Here is an 18,622-nt window from a genome sequence, read left to right as displayed (position 1 = left end):
CATAATCCTGTATGGGTAACTTTCTTTTACACGCTCAGCATCACTTTTAAATTGGACCTAACGATCTTTCAAACAGCACTGAAACGCAACCAGCTGTTATTCTGTCTGCGCTTTTGAATCCCAGTCCTCTCTGCACCAGTGTTTGCTATAGCAACTGGCAGAATGACATTCCCAGGCTTCTGCAAGGAACCGTTGACAAGCCCAGCATCTTCATTGATGTCTACAGTAACCAGAGGGTATAAAATGCCTGCAGAATTTTCTCCGTGTTTCGGTTCTGCAGGAACAGATGGGAATATGCTTTTGATATCCAGTCAAGGAAACTGACATGCGGCCTGACATATGCATTAACCTTGCATACCAAATTACTACCTTGGATAATGAGGCTAATAGTATAACCTGAAAGTGCCAAACAATAGCTTAAGCCTGTGATTCCCAAGGTGGGACCTATGGGCAGTATGCCTCCTGCCTAGAGCCGCCAAACTCCAGGTGGTGGCTGAAGATCTCCCGCTTTTACAACTGATCTCCAGGCAACAGCGATCAGCTCACCTGGAGAAAATGGCCGCTTTGACAATTGGACTCTGTAGCATTGAAGTCCCTCCCCTCTCCAAACCCCACCCTCCTCAGGCTCTACCCCCAAAATCTCCAGGTATTTCCCAACCCAGAGCTGGCAACCCTACTCCTGCCAATGTGTTTCTTGGTGCCTGTTTGCTTCTTCGGAATAAAACCCAGTTTGTTCCCTACCAGCAGAATGACTAGCAGAGTGTTGAACTCATCCTAGGCAGGAGCATCACAGCAACACATTATCAACTTGGCAATAGATACAGACTTCCTTATGTCTCTGAGCTCGGAAAGGGAACCATATTGCAAAGTGCAGGGAGCAAACCCTCCTCTTTGGAAACTGACACCAAACAGTTTCTGCTTCCCAAAAGAAAGAGCCTGACTTCCCTCCTCCTCTTTGGGGGAGGAAGTGCTTCAAAAGAACCCAAAAGTCATCACCTTCGTATCTGCAGGAAGCTGCTATTCAGAAGCAGCTGGCTTTATTGTAGGAAGCTTGGCTTGGAATCACCAACCATTTTGTAAGGTCGGCCCTGACTCTGTAGCAGCCATTTTATTATTAGTCCTGCCACTACTTACAGCCATTTTGTGACAGCACCTATGAGTCATTCAGCATCCAGAATTGACCACAGGCTGAACAAGGCTGGAGGTTGTTTATTTAAACTAATAGCTCAGCAGGTATATATATTTATTATTACGGTCCTTAGACCAAACATAAAATGTTTGCAGGTATATTGCCCTACCCAAACCAGCAGTATAAAACAATACATTTTTGTATTGTATTAGCTCAGCAGGTAAAGGATGATTATCAAGTGCAGGATGCCCATAAAAAGCTTCTCCATTTGTTTATTTGAAACTTATATCCCACATTTCAGTGTTCAAGTTAGCTTGCACATTACCAAGTACTGGTACAATAAAAACAATTACAATTGAATGAAACAAAACATTTTAAATCATTATATTTTGAAATATGGAACACTACAATCCATGAGATGCTAGGAATACAACTTCAGTTCTTAATTGAATATAATTAAGGATGTGATACTGGTAAAATCATCGGTTATGGTTTTATATATAATTCTCACAGCACATAAAGTTTTTGCAAACTATTGCAAAATACTGGAAAGTGCTAAAAACGTCTAAACATGAATGATTTTGTACAATTCTGGATTAATCAGCTGCAAAGTTGACCAGCAAATCTAAGGTCAGTTACAAGGCAGGGAAAAAAATATAGAAATGTGGCTGCCAATATGGACTCATATTTTAAATAATTTTTTAGTGCAAATGTTGCATGTACTGCATTAGTAAGTTTGGAGTTTATGTCATAAAGGCATGCCTTGTCTTTAAAAAATGTAAAACAGCCAGCTGATAAAGATTAAAACTCACAGGAAGTCAGAAAACGATTTAAGATTGCTTCCACGTGGCAGTTTTGCTCCAGTTTAGCATCCAAACCAGTTTTTTTTTTAACCTGACATCATTCACTAATCCTCCACTTTCAGGGTTTCCCCCCACTTTGCTGCAATCTTTCCCCGACCTGGTTTGGTATGATCCTTTGGGAAAGCTGCACTCAAAGTGCCTTTGCATATCACATGGATGGAAAAGTAGGCATTTGGGGCCTCATTTTTTTGTGCCTCAGCCCCTGCAGCCACGGTTTCCCCTGCCCTCCAATTGGGAAAAACTGCTGTGCTTTCCATCGCCTCTGCATCCATAGCAGCAACAAGTCCTACGTGGAGAATCACCACCACATGGAAGCTACCTAACAGTGAAAAGTTACTCCAGCCTAAATTCCTTGAAATAATGGACTTTGACTGGAGTAACTTTGCATGGGATTACATTGTAAGAAAGACAGCCAGGTGTTTTAAACTGCCAAGGAGATTAGCAAATGAAGTTCCCAGGGGAGGGTATCCCACAATCTCAGTGTCACCAGTGTCATCTGGCGAATGTTATCTGTCACATGCTGTCATCTGGCAAAAGGGTGGCAATCAAAGCAGGGCCTCACTATAAAAGGTAGGCTCATATTGGTAAATTTAAGCATCATTGTGAAGAATGTTTTTTAAACCATGTATATATTTGTGTATATATGATTGTAAACAGCAAAGTATATGCATTAGAATGAATTTAAGGTCTTCGTGTGTATCAAAAAGCTGAGCAAACATGCAAGTTTAGGGTTTGTAAAGCTAACCAATTAAAGGAGGGAAAATAGAGCTGTCAGCATTAGATATATGAGACAAGGATCAAAGGAAAGTCAGGGATTCACAATGGAAAAATGGGAGGAGGCATAAAATGCAGCTGGACAGATGGTGCTATCTATGCGCCAGCCACTGGCAGAGGAACTTTTGGCCTTTCAAAGTGGCTGCCCCAGAGCTGGAGCAGAAAAAAAGGGGAATATCTTAGTATTCACAATGCTTTTGGGGGGGGGGGTTTGGCCAATGTTTTGAAAAGTAAGGGTGAAAGGCAATTGCAGATTGAACAGAGCAGAAGTTTCCAACTAGGGCTCCACCTGACCCCACTCCCACTCAACTGCCACTGCTTTTCTGGGACCAAATGCTACAACTTGCATATCTGCCTTTTATATAGCTGTTAAAACGCCACCAGTAAAAATGATAGTGTAGTAGCCTCTGGGGTCTGGCATATCATATTAAGTTTACATAGGAAGAAAGTAGATATTCAAAGGTGAAATGTGGTGCTGGAGGAGAATGTTTCGGATACTGTGGACTGCCAAATTAACAAATCAGTGGGTTATACATCAAATCAAGCCTGAACTGACCCTAGAAGCTCAAATGACTAAACAGAGGCTATTGTACTTTGGTCACATCAGAAGACAAGAGTCACTGGAAAAGACAATAATGCTAGGAAAAATTGAAGGCCGCAGGAAAAGAGGAAGGCCCAACACGAGATGGATGGACTCTATAAAGAAAGTCTCAGCCCTCAGTTTGCAAGATCTGAGCAAGGCTGTTAAAGATAGGACATTTTGGAGGACTTTCATTCATAGGGTTGCCATGAGTCAGAAGTGACTTAACAGCACTTAACACACACACAACCATTAGCTACACAGGAGACTCTGGCAGCTTCAGCTTTATGGCTTCACACACACTTGGAACTACAGCCTACACACAAAGAACGAGAACTACTGTAAGTGAGGCCTCTCCCATACAGGCCTTGATGGGGAAAACAGAAACTGGTTTGTGAGTGCTCACTGAAAGGCATACACCTATGTACATTTACTGGCAACCCATGATACTAGGATTGCCAACTCTGGGTCAAGCAACTCCTGGAGATTTGGGGTGGGGCCTGGGCAGGGTTTGGAGAGGTGAGGGAGTATAATGCCAGAGTCCACCCTCCAATGCAGCCATTTTCTCCAGGGGAACTGATCTCTGTAGTCAAGATTAATTATAATGCTGACAGATTTCCAGGCGCCACCTGGAGATTGGCAACCACACCTGATACAAGAGCCTCTTAGGCTTTAAAAGACACTAAGCCCTCCGATAGATGAAACAGCAGGAAAGGGCATGAAAATGTTAGGCAGGAGCGCCTTGAGAGGCGATATTGAAAGTGAAGGTAAGCAGCAGACAGTCTTGCAGATGATCCTGACAGTCAAGGCTCTCAAAGCTTGTCTGCTCTGCTGCCAAAGCAGCCAGATGACTTCTACGGCTTTGCTTATGACAGGCTCCCTATAAACATTCCCCAGCCACTATTTGTGGGTTGATTTCCTGCAGAGCTGTACGCAATGCAGCTCCTTGTATAAGGCAGGCGCATTTGCTCCTATTTGGGGAATTACCATTGGCTATTACCCACACCCGGGCACCCCAGAGCCCTTCATTGCACCGACACAGCTTGCAGTCTTTAAACCACCACTCCGGAGTAGCGCTAGACTATCCAGGCTTAATCCGCTGCATTGACCACCTAGCGTTTCCGACTCATCTCCCCGCCTTCAATCACCTCCATTCCACCGACTGTCTGGATTGGCCTCTTCGCCTTTCCGGAAAGCCCCAGTTGGCCAACCGCGTTTTAGCGCGCTGAAGGGGACGGGCAAGGCGCGTGCTGATTGGAGGCAGAGGCGGGAGAGGCGGGCGGGGGAAAGCGTAGGCGAGCGACGATTGTTTAGATTAAGCTCCCGCCAGGGACCAAATAGGAAAGGCAGATTGGTAGAGGGAATGGAGGGGGTGTGGCCTCGCGGGAGGAGTGGGCGGGAGAGCTCAGGCGCGAAGTGCCGGGATTGGCGGAGGCAGGCCTGTGGCCGCTCCGCGATTGGCCGCGGCGCCCCTCCGTCGTTAAACCGGCTGCGCGCGGAGTGGGTTCCGTGTGGCCGGGGGCTGTTAATTGTGCCAGAGGAGGAGGAGGAGGAGGAGGAGGAGGAGTGGGGAAGCCTGTCATGGCGCGGGTGTCGGTGCTGGGAGTTTTAGTGCTGGAAAACCCGAGCCCTTTCAGCCACCCGCTCCGTTTCCAGGTGCAATTCGAGTGCGGAGAGGCTTTGCCTCACGGTGAGTCCGGGTGGGGGGCTGAACGCCGTCCATTCCTTCCCACTGGAGTACCCGGGCGGGCTGTGTGTGTGTCTCTCTACCCACCCAACTAGCTGCGCCCAGTCACCACCGACAAAAGCAGGTTGCCAAAACCGTTAGAGGGCTGTATGGGGAGCGGTGACAAAGTTGTGTGTTCCCACGAGGCCTCCTTTTAACTTAGTCTGGGCTTAGGGCTGTAGGTGCTTTGGCTAAAATGAGCCGGCCTGGCCTGGCCTAGCCGGGGGGGGGGGTATTTGCTGGCCTAGATGCTCGCAGCTGTGGGGTGTGAGGTATCGTCATCTTGATGTATCCTGGAGCTCTGCCAGTCTCGTCTGCTGGCCTTCGTTTTGATGTCTTCTAACCCTCAGGGAAATTTGTCACAAAACCGCCCCCTCGTGGTCTCCTGTCTCTCCCCCCCCACCCCAGACAAGAGTTGATCTGGGTGGGGAGGATATTAGCTACTTGGAAGCCTATGGGAGGAGTAACAACTGTGTTTTCCTGAGGTTCTTTCTGAATAGCAATGGGATGCTAGACTCCAAAATAGTTAATTTCACACCTTTGAGTTTCTTGAAATGTTGTTTATTCTACTATGGTGTTTAATTAGACAAATTGCTTGTTCATTTATATATCTAGTACGTTTGTATTCTCTGTCTCCCCCCACCCCTTTCATCTACGGCAGGGATGGGGGACCTTTTTTCCCGCCAGGGGCCATTTGGATATTTATAACATCATTTGTGGGTCATACAGAATTATTAATTTAAAAATTAACCGACCAAGCCCCAAGCAGGCAGCTGCCCCAGATGACACCCCCCCCCGGCGTGGGCAAGCAGACAGGCATCCAACCAGTGGTGCACTCGCCCACCTGGTGGCACAGGATGGTCTGTTGCACCAGTCCACGTAGCCACACGCCAGAGTTGCTCCTGCTCCATATGATCAGGGCTGGATTCTACAGCCAGCTCCTACCTCCTGCAGGGGTGAAATGAAGACACACTGGCTAAGAACTCTCCCCCCCCCCCCAGCATTCTGGCCCTGTCCCCTTCAACCCCTCCATTGTTGCCACTTCCGCCCCAACCCTCTTGTAGTACAGAGGGAATACATTTCTCCACAGTCCAGGTGGGAAAGGGTTAACACAGTTTCTTGGGCAGTCCTAGCAGCTCTATAGCTAATGACTCTTTTGCAAGGGGGGGGAAAGGTTCCTTTTCTCAGCAAAACAAACTCACATTTGCCTTGAATAGAGGCTATTCCTGTCCGCGTATCACCAGTCTTAGATCCTTCTGAGCTAGAGATCTGCCAGGACTCATGGAGGGCCAGACCAAATGATTTTGCGGGCCTTAAATACCCCCCCCCCCGCCCTGACCTTCCCCACCACTGATCTAAGGAGTTATGGGTTACATGGTTCTCAGAACAGTGCCACCCGCAGACTTTGTGCTGCTGGAGCTTTCCAGAAAAGGACTAATTTAGAAAGTAAAAAGAATGCTTCTTCTCTCCCCGCCCCCCCAAAATAAAAACAGGATAGGGGAATTGGTTCTTGTGGGTTATCCTGCTCCGGGGAAATTGCGCGTGTAGTTTTGGAAAATTGTAAATGTTTATCTTTCAGAATCCTTGAATTTCCTCAACTTGTTCGCTCCAATAGCCACTTGACCAACAAGCTTGTCACCAGGAAGCCAGCAAAACAGGGCCTCCCTGTGCTTGAGAAAACATTAGTCTAGATCCAGGTCATAACAATCCTTTATTATGGGGAGCTGTTCATGGTTGTTTTGTAGCAGGACAAGTATACACTGCAGTTATTCCTGCATGAGGCCAAAACATAAAGGGCAGCAAGTATGCATGCATGGACTCTTGGATAGATGAGGGAATGGGTGAATTGAAAATTGTGGAAGGGGACAGAATGAGAAATAAGGGGGGGAGGGATTAGTCTGGGTAGGGAAGGTCACGGAGCGTGTTAAAGGTGAGGACCAGAAACGAGTGCTGGTTGTAGAAGAAAAGCAGAGCAGTTGTTGCATTGGGATTATTGTGGTCCCTGAAAGCTGCTGTTATGGCACGGAGTTTATTTTCAAATGAGGCAGACTTTTAAAATGGAGTTCTTCATGCAGATGGGAGAAGTGCTGTCATGGGATGCAAATGAAGAACATTTTCACAGCCATGTTTCATATTGTGCATACTCCCCCCCCCCCCCCAGTTTCAGAAGCATTACCTTGTGTATTGTGAGGCTTCAGCATTCTGGGAATTCCAGCTTTCTTTAAACTATTGAATTTCTTCCTTTATGTCTGTACTTAATACATTTGAATGTGTTTCTGAGATCTTGGAAACCTACAAGGTGCCGCTGAGCAGAGCCAATCAGTCTTGGTGGGGGAGGGGGCATGTTTTAATGCCAGGGCTGTGGCCATTGGGGGGAGAACCTGCCCCCCTAAAGTTTTTGGGCCCATTCCCTGGATGTTGATGACTTGCACATATTTGAGGTTTTGGTTTGCTTCTTTTGGGGGGCGGTTGTAAGCACAGAGTTTCCACAGCTATTGTTCAGGCCTGTCTTCTCTTTTGGAGTTCAGACTGGTGCGAAATTGAGATAGATTATCATTGTGAACATCCCCTTGCTTTTGGATAGGGTGCTGTGAAGATTTTTTTTTAATCCGCTCTTGGAAGTAGAGTGCTTTAGGGCTACTCTTAATGTTGCTATCATATCAGAGAAGGGGCCTGGAACCTTTCCCCGGGGGTGACTACATTCCTGGTATTAAAGCTCTCGCCCTCTCCAGCTTCTGAGATCTTGCAAGCCAGTGCTTAAATTAAAGTATTATTCAAGTTAATAATTTCTTGTGGCCTGTGGCCATGAAAAGTAATACCTGCAAAAAAATCAATGTTAAAGTGATTCATAAGTAAGCTGTAACCTGGGATTAGCTGCCTTTTTCAGACTCTGATCTTCTATTAGAATAACTCTTTCACAGAATGCCAAGATAGCAAAAGAACGTTTCCATAAGCAAGTGTGTAGATACTTGAGAAATTCACATAGCTTCCTATCAATCCTGCTTCTTGTTCCCTTCCTTAACATTTCTTTTGGCTCCTGTTTGTGGGACAACAACATAGAGCCCCTGACTTTATTTTATTCATGACCCCTGATTATTAGATGCAAGTTTTTGTAACTAGGATTACTATGTCACATGGAAGAGCTTGTTTACCATTTTAGCTGCACAAATGATCCTTCATAGCAGATTGCCAACAATATTTTATAGATCATTTTTTAAAAGTCAGAAAGACAGAAGGAGGCAATAAGATTTAAAGAGAAGTATTATATTCTTCACCTATGTAATAAGACTGCTTTTTAGATGTGCATCTATCAAGTAAAAAGCTGAATTAACTTTAGGGCTTGCTCTCCCCCCCCCCCCCAGCAGTGCTTCTGGCAAGCTGCCTACTTTTTTTCAAAGTTAAACACCAAATATATGTTCATTCATTCAAATGTTCATCCTCAGCTTGTTTAAAATGGCAGCACTGTATAAGTAGTTGCACAGTGCTTTTGGGTGGGGAAGGCTTGTTGTGATATGGGAGCTTTCCCTGGCTGGCTTTTGCTGCAGATTTTCAGAAATGCTTTCTCTAGGGTTTGACCCCAGAAAAAGATCTGAACTGAATGCATTCAAGGGGTTCCTGAGCTGGCTTCAGTGATCTGAGGGTATTACATCAGCAGCACACAGCCCCCTTGTCGTTTTTCAGGGGTATCTTCAGTACTTGAACAGAGAAGAGACCATTCTGAAAAGTTTGCTTGTGACGTAACTGGGAATCAGAATGGAGTTAACTGTGTAATCTTGGCTTGCTTGGTGAATGAAATCCTCAGTCTGACTCTTGAACAGATGTATATGTTTTTGAAACAGTAATACTAATTCACTGGCTTGTTGTAATGTAATGGCTTTGAGTAGGAGGGCAATACATTTCCAGTAAGGCTCTGCAGTTGTGGTGTCTATACCGTTGTTCATTTCTTCTGTACTATCTCTTTCAGACTTGGAGTGGAAGATCATTTACGTGGGCTCTGCCGAGAGTGAAGAGTATGACCAAGTTCTTGACTCCGTCCTGGTGGGACCAGTTCCAGCTGGGAGGCATATGTTTTTATTTGAAGTAAGAGCTACTTGGGGAAAGGGAGGAAAGAGCAGTGGTGGAGGATGGGGTGAGAGAGAAGCATGAGGCTGCAAGTCTGTTCCCACTTATTTGGGAGTTAGTCTTATTAAACTCAATGGAGTTTACAGCATGAGACTGCAAATTTACTTGAAAGTAAATAACTTCAGAGGACTGGATAGTATTGAGGGCTAAGTTTGAAATCCTGTGCACAGATACGCCTGTCTAAGGCCTTTGAATTTGACTAGAGTGGCTTAAAATACAGTTTTGTTGTTAAGTCACTGAAAAGTCACTGAATCATTTCTCACCACCACCACCCCCGGACTTTGTCTCTAATTGGCAGAAGGTGTTTCCATTGGCAGAAATGGGGAGGGAATAGTTTTGCCCGTTGCTTCCCTGCAGATCCCCACTGTACCCTGAGGGCATGATTTAAGGGAGTGCAGCAGAAGATCAGAAAGTTCACTTCTGCTAAGTAGGATCCAGGCCTTTGATTCTAGATTAAGTACAGCTGGAAGGAACCTATAGCTGCCTAACCCAGGGGTCGGCAAACTCATTAGTCAAAAGAGCCAAATATCAACAGTACAACGATTGAGATTTCTTTTGAGAGCCAAATTTCTTAAACTTAAACTATATAGGTAGGTACACTGTTTAATTAAAGTTTATTAAGTTAATAAAGTTTTAAGTCTTAATTAAACTAAAGGTACACTGAATAAAACTTGATATCATACTTAATAGTGATCTTATTTATTGATAAAAATTTAATTGTAAGTCCCTGCCATTTCCCCCCTCCACGTCCAGAGTCCTCGTCTGGAGGCCTGGTCTACCGCCATAAAAGCCTATTGGTAGACCTGGCCTCCGGCTGAGTCCCATTGGGAGGCCAGGTCTACCCATTGGCTTTCTTGGCAGTAGACCTGGCCTCCGGAGGCCCATAGAAGCCAATGAGTAGACCTGGCCTCTGAAGGGGGACTTTTCCCCCTCCTCAGAGTTCAGGTCTACCGCCAAGAAAGCCAGTGGGTAGACATGGCCTCCCAATGGGACTCAGCCGGAGGCCAGGTCTACCAAAGGAAGCCCGCCCCGCCCAACAGCTGATAGGCGGGGGGCAGGAACCGCCGAGCCGCCTGCCCAGCAATTGCGCGGCTAGAGGGGAGGGAAGACTTTAGCCTCCCAACCACTGAGGGCAAGGGAAAGGGGGACCTGGCCATTCTCCATGGCGGGGGGGGGGAGAGACAGCGCGCCTGCTCTCTCTCTGTCTCAGGCGCGCCAGCTCCGCAGCCCGGCTGCCGGCGCGAGCGGGCGCGAGAGCAGGGGCTCCGAACCAAGTTCGGAAAGCCGCACTCAACGGGCCAAAGAGCCGCATGCGGCTCGGGAGCCGCAGTTTGCAGACCCCTGGCCTAGGGCTGTTGAAAAAAAAATTCGGTAAAATTTGGATTCGGCAAAATTCGGCCTGTTTTAATTCGGGAAATGCCGAAGTCCGAACTCCCCTGCTTCGGATCCGTGGAATTCGGCACGAGATTTGAGTTCGGGGGAAAATTCGGCCGAATAAAGCCATAAAAACTACATTCCAGCCATTCCGTGGCTGCAGGGGGCGCATTTTGGGGGGTGGAGCCCCCAAACTTCCAGCGTAGCTTCAGAGGAGCCTTCTTGCAAGAACCCCCAAGTTTTGTAAAGATGGGATCGGGGGGGCTGAAATATGGGGTCCCCCTTTTCCCTATTGGGATGAATGGGATCAGCCGATCCTATGCATCTAGAGAGCGGCAAATCCAAGGCAAAACCTCCCGTGCTAACCATTGCAATGCAAAGCAACACGCGAGCTGTGCATTGCATGCTATTACTTAACTCAGCAAAAAGAAAAAAAGGAGCAGGTGACTTGGACCGTGCAAATGCATTGTGAAAGCCAGATTTTGCAAAAACATTTTTGAGCGAGCAGCAAAACAGACCGTGCAAAAAAAAAAAGTATTTTCTGCCCTGCTCCTTCTTCTCATGGTGGAGGGACGCTCCCCCCTTATGCAAACGACCCCACCAAACACAAGCAAGTCTCACCAGCACCTCCCCCCACCCCTCCAACCAATACGGCGCCGCGGTGCACACCCCAAACGGAAAAAATCCAAGACACAGGGGATCTCACGCAAGCCGCCCTGTTGCACTCAACCCCAGGCTAGGGGCAAAAACAGGGAAAAACACCAAGGAGGAGGCGTGGCCTGGGTGCCGAGCGGAGAGAGACTCGCTAGCCGCCGCACAGACTCAACTTTAAACTTTAAAACTTTAAAAGCAGTACACACACTCCCACAGAGGTGAGCAGTCACACACCCCTCGGCAGAACGGGCGAAAGCCTCCTTTGGCTTCCACCCCCCCACAGAAACTGCCCCCCCACAGACTCTGCTTCTCCCCCCCCCCACATACACACGTAAAAAAATTATAGATTAAAGCCCCAAAAGGGGTCTTACTGTGGATGTCTTCTGTTCCATCAGGAGGGACTGGGAGGACTGGGTAATCCAATATGATTCCATTTAAGCACGGGAGGTTTTGCCTTGTATTTGCCGCTCTCAAGATGCACACAGGATCGGTTGATCCCATTCATCCCAATAGGGAAAAAGGGGGGACCCCATATTTCGGGGGGCCCTGATTCCATCTTTACAAAACTTGGGGGTTCTTGCAAGAAGGCTCCTCTGAAGCTACGCTGAAAGTTTGGGGGCTGTACCCCCAAAAATGTGCCCCCTGCAGCCACGGAATGGCTCGAATGTGTGCTGTAAAGGGAATAAACATGCACATTAAGGGGGGGAACCCTTTTGGGGCCCATATTTCGAGGGTCCCTGATCCCATCTTTACAAAACTTGGGGGTTCTTGCAAGAAGGCTCCTCTGAAGCTACGCTGAAAGTTTGGGGGCTCTACCCCTAAAATGCGCCCCCTGCAGCCACGGAAAGGGGTGAATGTGCACACGCCCCCCCCCACGGGGATTTCTCTCTCACAAACAGATTCTCTCTCTTTCTCTCCCCGGGCCGTGCAGCAGCTGGGCTCACGTGCTCAATTGCGACTGATTGGCCAGTAGACCCTGCTTGGCCACCGACTGGCCGCAGGAGAATGCTGCTTACTAACTGACAATTATGCTGCTGCGCCGAACCCCAAATTTGCCGAATTTATTTGCCGAACACCCCGAACTTGCCAAATTCAGCTCCCCGTTTTCCCGCCTTTTTTTAGTTCGGTTCCATTCGAACTAAAACCCGCCGAATTGGGGAAAATTCGCCTGTTTTTCGTTTCGGGACGAACCGAATCGACAGCCCTACCCTGGCCTAACCCAATATCTGACAGTTCTTTAAAAACCACAAGGGAAAGATTCTGCATTTCTCTGGACAAATGGTTCAGTTTGGCTGTCGAGAGGAATTCTGTGGCATTTTAAAAGTCCAGTCGAAATCTGCCTTGCTGCAACCTGAACCCATTGTTACTTACTAAACCATCAATGATCCAGTTTAAGATTAGTATAGTAGTATGTAATTTGTATTAGTATATGGCAGGCTTTTCAATATCTGAAAATTGTCCCTCACACAAATTTATTAGCTAGAGCTAATATAGTATCCCCTATGGTATAACCTTTTCTTTTATTACTTTCCTCTGAACCCTTTTGTTTACTTAAAATAAAGTGACAAAACGTTACACACCGTTTCAGCAGATCAACTGATAATAGTTTGAATCATGCTGTTATTTTCTGTTTGGTATATACAGTGATGTTTTTAATACAGCTCTAAAGGAAACTTTTAAATAAGTGCTTGAATTTTGTTCAGATTTGTAACCAACCCTATCATAAGGTTCGAGCATAATGACAGCATTTCAAGCCAAAGGGCCCTTTCTCAGAGTTTTACAATCCAAAGGGTACAACCAAGCAAGAAGGAGAAACATTTGGAAAAATGCTGATGAATGCGCATGCACAGATCATTTAAATCCATTACTGTCTGGTTTCAGGCATGGTTATGGGCCTAGGCTGTTTCTGTGGCTGGCCCAGAGTTATGACCTGAGCATATGAGGAAGGGGAATTCCCTGTTGAATGTTAGGCAAATGTGTAAGTCAGCTTTTTCTTAACAACAAGCATGTTTGGGCTGTACTTATGGTAGGCTAGCTTTTTGGAAATTGTGTAAGCTTGTATTTTTATGCTTACTAGATGTTATGGAATAGTTTCATTCTATTGCAAATTGCCTCTAGAAGAAAGGCAGCATTTAATGTTTTAATTTTTAAAAATGCTTAGCTTTAAAAGGTCACTGGGTGACCTTAGACCACTGAATATCTTGAATTGCTGTGAGGATCAGATGGGGGAAATGTCATGCAGTTTCCTTGAACTGTTTGGAAGGATATAATACAAATGTCTCTAATGTTTCTTTGTTTTTTGTACTGCCTCCTCTCTGCAGGCCAATGCCCCTAACCCTGGTCTAATCCCGGAAAGTGATGCTGTGGGAGTTACAGTGATACTCATCACCTGCACTTACCTAGGCCAAGAATTCATCCGCATTGGCTACTATGTCAATAATGAGTATATGGATCCAGAGCTAAGAGAGAATCCACCCCTCAAACCAGACTTTTCTCAGGTGAGATGCTGATATGGTAAGAGCAGGCTCAGTTGAACCTCCCTCTTAGGCTTGAGGAGACCCATGCCCTTACAGTTCTGCGACTGATGCTTATAGTTGTTGCTGAATGCACAGAGCAACTTTGGTTTATATATTCATTGCATCTTATATAGTGGCAAAAGGAGAAGGAAATGCTCTAAAGCAGCATTTTTGAAAGGGGGAAGGGTACTGCAAGCAGTATTGCATAGTTTAAAAGTGGAAGAAACATACCTCCTTGGATTATGGTAAGTGGGATTATGACCCCCCCCCAATTCCCTTATTTCTCTCATGTTAGAGAATTACTAAGGAGGAAAGTACAGGTGATGAGGAGGTTGGTCATATGGGGGGAACAGCACCTGTAGTTATTAATGGTTATACCCAGTGAGTCTTAAACACTGGGGACGCTGACATTTATTTTGAGCATTTTTAGGTCTACTGTTGTGTCACTTTGACTGCTAAATTAAAGATCAAAAAAGTTTAAAAGAGGCTTGTAATTTCAAAAAGTTTAAGGCACCCTTCTGCAACACCTGAGCTGCCCCCCTTCTTAGGGGGAGTGAAGCCAGTTGATTGGGGAGAGGTGACCCACCCGTTTTTTTAATCCCCCCCCCCAAGCAATGTTTCCTTTAACCCTGAGGCTCGAGCGGGAGTTATTTTGCCCTTTCAATTTCTTTTGAGTATCTTGAAATCCTTGCCTCCCTTTAGCCAGAATACTGTTGTCCTTGAGAACTATCTGCTGCATTTTCTGCAATAGAAGGGACAGGATTATTGGGAATCATGATCGCAAGCAGCTGAGGCAGGGAGTCACTGGGTGATTTCAGTTCAGGATCAGCTGATTATCTACATTCACTAGACAGGATGTCTTGACCAGAGGAGTAGCAGAATGTACAGCTCCTGTGATTCAGAAAGAAGCTTTGATTTCTCCCCCCCTCCTTCAAGAGCTAAGGCACAATTTAAATAGTTTTGTACAATGGAGCCCTGATAGGGTTGATTACAGCTGAATAGAGAGAACAAAGCCTCGTTTACAGTTGCATCTGGATCTGATTAAATGATTATCGTGCTGATTAATTCAGGTGAGAATAGGTGTTACAGGCAGTTTGAGAGTCTTGACTCTGGAAGGGTAGATTTGCATGTCATAAGAAGCAGATACTTGGCTCTGAGTTAAGAGCTTTGATGGGTTCTTCCAGGGAGGAATCACGCTCTAAACAAAGTTTTAAGGTTAGTTTCCAAGTGATTCAAGCAAATCGGGGTCAGTAGATCATAACATTGACCTTCAGGAGGCAGCTTTTGAGTATGGCATCTGGGTTTTAAAATACCATCCAAAAGAGTTGAACCAATGTCTCTGACAAGCTATAGACCTTAATAACCTCTAAACAGGCCAACAACTAGGCAAAAATTTCCAGGTACAGCACAGTAAGAGACTAGGATCAATTTCATCATTGTCAGCAGGAAGGTAGTAATAATTTTTTTGGTTCTTATTGTCCAAATGTGGAGTCGCTGTAAGCCTTCAATAGCTATTAGTTTAGAAAACTGTTCCAAGATAAACCCATTTGATTATTTTACCCCTGTTCTTGCTTCTTAGCTGCAGAGGAATATCCTGGCATCGAACCCTCGTGTCACCCGTTTCCACATCAATTGGGAAGGTCCTAGGGACCAGACGGACAATATTGAAAACGTGGATCCAGAGCTGGATGGCTTCTTGTCCCCTAGCTGTGCCTACATCAAGGAGTTGGCCCCGTCAATGGGTCACCAGCCTGAGAATTCTATGGACTGTATGTGATCCAAGCACAAGAATCTAAGGACTGGACATGGAGAAGGGCAATTTATGAATTTTTTTTGTAGAACAGCTGGAAAAAAATGAATATTGTCAGTGAGGCAACTGAATTCCTAAACGGTCTCTCTGAGTCAACAAAAATTTCTGAGCCCCATATCCTATTGGAATTCGACAGGAGGATTTCCTGACTATAAGTTTGCAGTTCTGCCATAGGATTTTGTGCTCCAGACCTGCACCTTCTGCTCTTGTCAGGCATCTAGTGTAGCAACCGAGTAAACAAAAATCCTGTTTCCCCCTATTTTTGCCAAATCTCCTGGAGTCCAGGAGTAACGTGCAGTGCCACATTGCTTTTTTTTTCTTGAGAGTCTAGTACAGCAGGCACTTCTGTTTCAAAAGCTTGACTCTTTTGCTCTTTCAGTTCGTACAGACATGAGCCTCAGGAACCTACAGCCAATGTAATGGCTAGATATTGCAGCCAGGCCTTGCTGCCTTCCATCAGGAGCTGAGAATCTTTTTGACCCAATTTTGCAGCCCTTGTTCTACTGTTGCACTTAGCATTGAAGGTGATGGAAGTCTCTTATATCAGTTGGAAGCAGAGGAGAGGCTGCTTATTATGTGAAGGGTCCTGTTGCTGCTTTTTCAAGCGCTGGTTTTGGGCTTGCCCTAGCTACCCATCTTTGTACAATGGTGTCCTCTCCAGGGCCACAACTGGCAGGAATGGTATCTCCTGCAAGCAGTGTCTGAGTTTACAAAATCCTTCACAGGTACTCTTGTCTGAGGAGTATTGAACATACCTTTGTCATATGGTCAGGTTTGCTCTTCAGGCAATTAGGTTAAGTAGCTGTCTCTTTCTACACATAGCAATTTCCCCTCAAAACTCCTCTAACTTTTTTTTCCTGTTAGGGCAACGTTTACATCTTTATGATGGAAAAGTTCTTTTTCTGGCCTCCCTCCCATCTGTTCCTTTACTTTCAGTGACTGCATGCCCTGGTACTTGGCCCGTTTTGCTCCCTGAAATTACAGAGATATGTGCTACGTACAGGTCTTTTAATCATTTGACATTGTGGAATTGATATCCAATTAATAAAGCTTCTGGAAGAAATTGTTATGAAATGAGGGACAGCCATCTTTCCGAATAGATGGAGAACCTTGGGTAGAACCTCATTGTGAATGGCTACTCACTTTCGATGCTCACTGTGGCAAGAAGCTAACCTTGCGCAAGGTTAAAGGATCAGTACAGGTAGGTTTAGCTTCCTTGAAGCAAGAGCTCGGAAACATTTCTATCATTGTGTGCAGTGTTGCCATAACAAACCTGCAGCTTATTATGTGATCAAACAACACTGATTGAATTCAGTCCTTTCAGATACACACCTCTCTTTAGCAGTCTTATCTAGATCTCCAAGATGCCCAGGTGGCAGTCATGACCAGAATATTGGCCGATTCACCCCTCCTGCGGCAGCCCAGATTGCCCCACAAAATGCCTTTGGAGAATGGGGAACCCCCGGGAATAGCTTTGGGGGGATCAGCTGTCCTGCAGGATGGGGCATTGGCAAAAATCGCCCTCTCTTGTGCTGCAAAAATCTTCGTGGAATTCAAGCCAGTAGCAATGCAGAGTTAAAAAGCACCACCCCATGGGAAAATGTCCAGATTAAAATGCTTTGTGTCAACAGAAGTGTGTTAACTGCATGCGTAGAACAAAACCAACTCGTTCCACTATAGAGGGAGCCCTGTCCTGGGTGTCGCAAGATTTTACTACTTAGAATTTGAAGGTACATGGTACAGCAACCCCACTGAAACTATAAATAGATCAGGGTCTGGTCAGAGCCTGAATGAGAGATTTAGGATTGGACGTAGAGGAGGATTTCTGCATATGATGAGGGGATGCTGATCTCCCAGGCCACCAAGTTCTCCCCATGCTGTTCCTGGGTGTTTTCTGTTCAGGAGTAGCTTTGGAAGGAGGGGGTGTGTTTTCCACAGCAGCCTTTAAACTGCCCAGATATTCGTTGCTGTTCTAATTTATTACCACTGGAGGACTGGCCATTTGATTGATCCCAAAAGTATTTGGACTATTTAAAGTCTTCATGTTAAACTATGAAAGGGATAACCTGACTGCATTTTATACCCCACCCATGTATGGTTACATGCATGGGAGGAGCTGTGGCTCAGTAGAAGATCCTCTGCTCTGCATGCAGAAAGTCCCAGGTTCAGTCCTTGGCATCTCCAGCTAAAAAGACCATCAGGAGGCGATGTGAAAGACTTCAGCCTGAGACCCTGGAGGTACCATTGTCAGTCTTGAGTAGACAATACTGATATAGATGGATCATGTCATGTGACACGGTTCTCCTTTTCCTCCATTTTGCCCTCATAATAACCTTGCATGGTAGGTAACACGGAGAGTAAAGGTCACATAGTTTATGGCTGAGTGGGGAAGACTTAATCCTCAGAATTTTTCATACATGTGAATTACAAAAATGAACATACAAAGTAACATATTGTGATGAATTACACATTTTAAGAGTTGGGTGAAGTTCCTATAAATATGAATAGCCCTGGCTTTTATCCAACAATACCATGAACAGCCTACTGTTTCTTTTATTTTAACTTCCAAATAAATTAGGACTATTTTTGTCTGTTTCAAGACAGTTATGCTTAGTTGTAGGCCAATTTTTATATGCACGTGTACACAGTTATAATAACTGTCTATAATAACTGGCCAGGAGAAAAAAAATCTTGCTGTGTGTGTGTGCTAAGTACCATCAAGTCACTTCCGACTCATGGCGACCCTATGAATCAATGTCCTTCAATACGTCTTACTGTTAACAGCCTTGCTCAGGCCATGGTTATAGAGTCAATCCATCTCCGGTTGGGTCTTCCTCTTTTCCTGCTGCCTTCAACTTTTCCCGCCTTGATTCATGGGGCCCAATTATTGTAGCAAAAGCGTCCCCCGCTTCCTGTAATAACGGCGGTATTGGTTCAGCCGCCTTAAATACACTTCAGGCGCTGAAATATCGATTGGGAAATCTTCCTCAGCTAGAGGCTGGTGAACCATCATACCTCACTTAAGATTCCTTTAATGTACGGAATCCACGGAAGACAGTGAAAAGGGGCTTGCA

General features: G+C 45.6%; 1 protein-coding gene across 2 annotated transcripts in view; it reads left to right on the top strand.

Annotated features, from left to right (window-relative positions):
- The window catches only part of ASF1B (anti-silencing function 1B histone chaperone), a 119,546-nt gene extending 103,975 nt beyond the window's left edge, over positions 1–15,571 (top strand). Inside the window, exons 2-5 of one of the 2 annotated variants that reach the window (XM_056861669.1) lie at positions 4,924–5,036; positions 9,037–9,152; positions 13,544–13,720; positions 15,318–15,571. In XM_056861669.1, the coding sequence (XP_056717647.1) occupies positions 4,928–5,036; positions 9,037–9,152; positions 13,544–13,720; positions 15,318–15,515 (600 nt within the window). In that variant the 5' untranslated portion in view covers positions 4,924–4,927 and the 3' untranslated portion in view covers positions 15,516–15,571. Of the gene's footprint in view, positions 1–4,920; positions 5,037–9,036; positions 9,153–13,543; positions 13,721–15,317 lie in introns of those variants that run through there. The other variant, XM_056861668.1, reaches the window with a different exon arrangement.
- The last annotated feature ends 3,051 nt before the right edge of the window (positions 15,572–18,622 follow it).

The sequence above is a fragment of the Euleptes europaea genome, chromosome 1, assembly GCF_029931775.1.
Source record: "Euleptes europaea isolate rEulEur1 chromosome 1, rEulEur1.hap1, whole genome shotgun sequence".
NCBI classification, from domain to species: Eukaryota; Metazoa; Chordata; class Lepidosauria; order Squamata; family Sphaerodactylidae; genus Euleptes; species Euleptes europaea.
The sequence above is the reverse complement of the archived record's forward strand: the minus strand, read 5'-3'. Positions and strand labels throughout refer to the sequence as shown.